At 35.9% G+C, this 5,310-nt stretch overlaps 1 protein-coding gene across 1 annotated transcript; it reads right to left on the bottom strand.

Moving 5' to 3' along the window:
• Positions 1-423: 423 nt before the first annotated feature.
• Positions 424-1,312, bottom strand: LOC131019432 (uncharacterized). The gene is made up of 2 exons (XM_057947972.1): positions 955-1,312; positions 424-627 (listed from the first exon to the last, which is right to left on the bottom strand). Exons 1-2 carry the CDS (start codon positions 1,308-1,310, stop codon positions 585-587), a joined length of 399 nt encoding a protein of 132 aa, XP_057803955.1. The 5' UTR covers positions 1,311-1,312; the 3' UTR covers positions 424-584.
• Positions 1,313-5,310: the final 3,998 nt, after the last annotated feature.

Genomic DNA, 5,310 nt, shown 5'->3' on the forward strand with positions numbered 1-5,310 from the left:
AGCAAAATATTTTAACCATTTAATAACCATATAATATATAATACCCTTAAGTTGAGTTTTCTTGCTACAATTATTAAAGCTGACAACAATATACACACAATGTTCTAAGAGCATCCGCAATTAGGGTTGTAATCGAATCGAATCGAAGCGAATATCAACATATTCGATTCGTATTCGTGAAATGAAACTATTATTCGATTCGTGATTCGATTCGAGTTCGAATATTAAATTTGATTCGTTATTCGATTCGTTGATATTTTCGAGTTATTCGATTCGATTCGAGTATTCGATTCGTTTTATAATAGTTCCTTAAATTGTTTTTCCGAATATTCGATTCGAGTATTCGATTCGAGTATTCGACTGGTATTCGATATGATTCGATTCGAAAATATTCGATTCGAAAATCTGAAGTGAAAAAAAATGTTAAATAATATAATTGCTGCTTAAATTCAAAATATTGTAAAATAAACAATATACATGTAGAAACATACATCATGAAAAGTTTCAAATACATCAAAATAACATGATACTAGAACAAATGTCAAGCATTCAATCTTCCTCCAAGCTTGTAACTTAAGTGGTGTTCAAGCATTCAATCTTCCTCCAAGCTTGTAACTTAACTGGATTCTGCCAAAAAAAACATAAAATCACAATAAATTTATTACAACTCAAGCTACTCATCCTGTGCAGATATTCAGATGCTTAAAATACACAAGAAATTCAAATGCTTAAATATAAAACGCCACTAATCTGCTAAAGATACTGCTGTAGTTAGCCCTAACCAGCTCAATCAACGCTCAAAACTAAAAAAAAATACCCGATTCACTTCGCCAATTTCTCACAGAAAATCAGAAAAAGTCCCAACACAAAAGCAAAGATAGGTTCAACTAAAGTGCACGATCAGATTCAGAAATCCAGCAACTAAAGGCAAATGCAGGAAAATAGAAGCAATACCTCGGCTGCGAGCAGATCTGCGGCCGGCAGGGTGCAGGCGGTGCGGCGACGCTGTGCAAGCTCTGGAGCAGGCGGCGAGCAGATCTACGGCCGGAAGGGTGGGGCGGCGCGGTGCAGATGCAGGCGGCGATGCAGGCTCTGGAGCAGGCGCGGCTACCGGTGCAGATCAGATGCAGCAGCAGCAGCGCGCAGAACAGCAGAGGCACCGCGGTGTTGGGGGAGACGGGTGGGGCAGCGACGAGTCGGCGACGGGTGGATGCAGGCTTGGAGATTGGGGGCTTCTTGGCTTCAAGCTGTGCGGCGCAGATTAGGAATGAGGAATTAGGAAATAGGAGACACTGATTAGGGTTTAGCATATATTGGCTTCTTGGCTTCAAGCTGTGCGGCGCAGATTGGCTTCAAATATAGCATTTCTCCAAATATATTACTAATATCACTATTTCTCCAAAAATCAATTATTTATATATAAATATATAAAAATAGTAAAATCAATTGTTTTCATAAGAATAATTCTTCTGTAAAATCACTAATATTTGTGAATACGTCTTGATTATCTGAACGTCTTGATAATAAAAATATTTGGAGAAATGATATATTTATATAAATATATAAATATATATATATATATATATATATATATATATATATATATATATCGAATCGAATATCTACGAATATCGAATCGAATATCAATATTTCATTTAAGTATTTGAATAATAATCGAATCGAATCGAATATTTGTTATCGAATACGAATCGAATAATTTCGAATACAAATCAGGCAATTTCGAATCGAATCTCGAATCGAGCAAAATTATTCGATTCATTTACAACCCTATCCGCAATGGGCTTACTTGATAGCCTACTTGATAGCTTACTTGATAGTGGGTTGTATTATTGAGTAAGTAGTGCTGCATTGGGGTTACTTGATAGCCTACTTGATAACATTAGTTTTGATTTTTATGTTTTTCATTTAAATTCAATTGCTCAAATTTAAATAACATATTTTTCTAATAGTTAAATACGCCATTAAACATAAAATTTAAAAACACCTAAAACATCATAAAAAATTACATAAAAATTAAAAACACCTAAAACATCATAAAAAACCATCATTAAAATTACATAATTAAAATCCTAGTCTAGACCACGACGCCTGAGCACGTCGGCGACCATGGACGCGTGCAATGCCCTTTGTGCGTCCGTCATGTGCGTCGTATCCGCGTTCAGGAGCTGCATATCGAGCTCCCTCTCCTTGATATCGTTCCTCCGCGTGTACTGGGCGGTAAATGCCCTCATCTATTGGTTGGACCTGTCCAACCTCTCCACTATTTCAGGTGGAGGCTCCGAGCTCATCTGCGACGCTGACGCCTTCCATTTCCCCTTTACCGCCGCCTTCGCCGCCTTGTTGCCAATGGGCCGGGAAGAAGAGATCTCCTCGTGCGACGCCGAGATGGTAAAGCCGCCCTCTTCCTTAGTCTTTGTCCTCTTGGAGGCATGCACGTCTCCAACGAGGTACATCGACTTCAACTTGGGATTGTTCCGGAGAACTTTCCACGCGTTCCAAAAATTGAATGCGGCCTTTTGTGGGCTTCGAGCCTTGAAGAGGATTTGGGCCTGGTCACGAAGCATATCGTCAGAATGACCGGAAGGCCAATTGTTGCGCGTCTCCACCCAAATAGCTTCCCAGAGACGCACATCCGCGCTCACTCGGGCCCAGTGGCCTTGAAGTTGCCGGATCTTAAGGTCGACGCCGATGATGGGGTTGACACGTGCGCGGATCCGTCCCCAATACGCCTCCCCCTTCTGATCTGTCCCACGGATGGCGTCGTTCGTCTCCTCCGCCCAAACTTGGACGATGAGATCCGTATGCTCGGGAAGGTAAGTATGATTGATCCTTACTTCCTTGTCGTGCTTGATTTTGTTGGCCATTTCCTTCCTCCGACCGCCCTTCTTTGGTTTGGAGGCACTCTGCTCTGCACTGACTGGTTCTTCCTCGGCTGGGGTCTCCTCCAAGTTGATTCCTCCCATATCGGGGTGATAAGCGGCGGAGAGATCGGGGCACCAATTAGGATCATAGAAAGGGTTGTGTGGATCCATGAAGGAATAAAATTAGAAGAGAAAATGGAGGTGAAGACAATTGGAGAAGAAGAAATGTGAAGAAAAATGGAGGAGATGGGGTTTTTTAAAGAGGAGAAGAAGAAGAAGAAAAAAATGGAAACGGTCGGTCAAAGCACGGAGATCGAGGAAAAGCAGTCAAAATTTTCATTTAAAATTCGAATTTCTCTATTTTTTTTATTATTAAATTAAGGCGCGTGCATTGCACGCGCCTTCCCTCTCCCCCCATCGTGCATACTCGAAGACTCGAGTATCCCTCGAGTAGGTGCCCCTTGCAACGCCCTACTCGAGTAGGCACTCAAGTAAGGGCGTTGCCAATGCTCTAAATTGACGGTTTAGCCCACGGTTAACCACTTATTCACGCACTGGAGTTCTTTGAACCGTAACTAGTCTACAGTACTGAAGGTTCCAGACTGGTTCGATTCGGAACTGTGGTAGTAAATTAACCCTAGCCTTATTAGTTTTGACTTAATTTCGACTGCTAATTAAGCTCTAATTTCATCGAAAGTCAAACTCAGGTGAAAATTGCAACAAAAATATAAATTCATGTATTTTTCGGCTAAATTGAAAGTTCGTGTGAAAATTGCAATTTTTTTTAAAATTCGTGTATTTTTTGGCCATAATCCAATTTTTTTTTAATAGTATTTTCTTATCTCCATAATAACAATAGATATTTTAATGTATTCACTCTTGTGTATTCACTCTTGTTAACATTACTCTTTTTATTTCAAAGGAAAAAAAACTACTAAACATTCATTCAAGTGGAATATTTCGTATTCTCTCGAAAAAAACTATTGATATTATATATGTTTGAGAAAGACCACTATCAAATAATTCACTACTTTTACAGAATCAAACAAAGTACACTTAGATTGTACTAAATCTTACATTTCTAAGAATTTTTTCCAAGTGCAGATTGTCATTTTATCCAAACATAGCAAAATATCCATACTCATTCTCTTAATTTCTTTTTATTCGGGATAAATATCTTTGTAAATTTTGAATATTCTGAATACTTTTTTACTAGAGAATTAATGCAATTGGCGGTGAAAGAGAATCTTTGACTAGAGCATCAACCCAATTCTTTTCTCATCAACATTGCGAGCCTGCAACGACTTATCCTAAAAAAGAGCACTTGCTGCACTTCAGTGAATTCAACTATACTTAATTTATGAAAATACTCATTTTCAGATTTTAAAAAAAACTATAAAATAAAAATAGTCAATTTTTGATTAAAATTATGGTTTTATTCTTTAATTAATAAATTCAATACTAAATTCACGACCAAACATATTATTGATTTTGAATTGACCCCTAAATGCAATTTACAATCAAAAATAAATTTGATCGCGGATTCCCCTTTAAATAAAAAAATTCATGATCAAATTTTTCTTTTGTTTGCGTAAATAAATTTCATTATTATAAAAAGACCGAGTTTGTACGTTGCCAAAGCAGCTATGCGAGCACCGCTATACGACTAAACATGCTAAAACATGTCATAATAACCACACTCAAAACAATTAGAGTGAGGAAAATATTCTTATAAGAAAATATTGTACTATATAAGTTGTCAAAGTGTTTGCGTAATTGAAATTATAAATTAGAGAGATAATTTTGAGTTAGAGAGAACATTTTCCACTATAAAGAATACTATCTTTTTTAGAGAGAGATAAACTTAAAAGATATATGATCAAAATAACAAACCGTGGTTGAATAATATTTGTAAAATAAGTTAGGGTAAATGAACTTATTTTTTAAAGAGTTTATAAGCTCTTAAAACTTATTTTTACAAGTATAAGTTGCTTATTTTGTCAAGCACTTTAAAGAGCTCGTAAGCTCTTAATCAGTTAAAGAGCTTATAAATTTAATTAAACATCCTCTAATTATATCACTCTTGAAATTCTCACATATTTATATATATTACTATTAATGAATCCATATAAATCCATTAATTTTAAAATTATGAAATTCCTTCTTTAACTCACCAAATTGACAGACGGAATTTTTTAAAACTCATATCAATTAAGGGTGTGTTCTCTTGATTGTACATTTAAAGAAGCAATGAATAAGAGTGAAATTTTATTTTATAAAAAATAAGAGGAAAAAAAGAAAAAATAAAATTTTATTTATCTCTTATTTTTTCATAATAAATTTATAATTAAAGAAAACTGAACCTAATATAAAAAAAGTGAATTTTTAAAATGGCCACTTTCATATTGTAAAGATAAAAAAATGTCCA

This window comes from Salvia miltiorrhiza, chromosome 4 (genome assembly GCF_028751815.1).
Source record: "Salvia miltiorrhiza cultivar Shanhuang (shh) chromosome 4, IMPLAD_Smil_shh, whole genome shotgun sequence".
NCBI classification, from domain to species: domain Eukaryota; kingdom Viridiplantae; phylum Streptophyta; class Magnoliopsida; order Lamiales; family Lamiaceae; genus Salvia; species Salvia miltiorrhiza.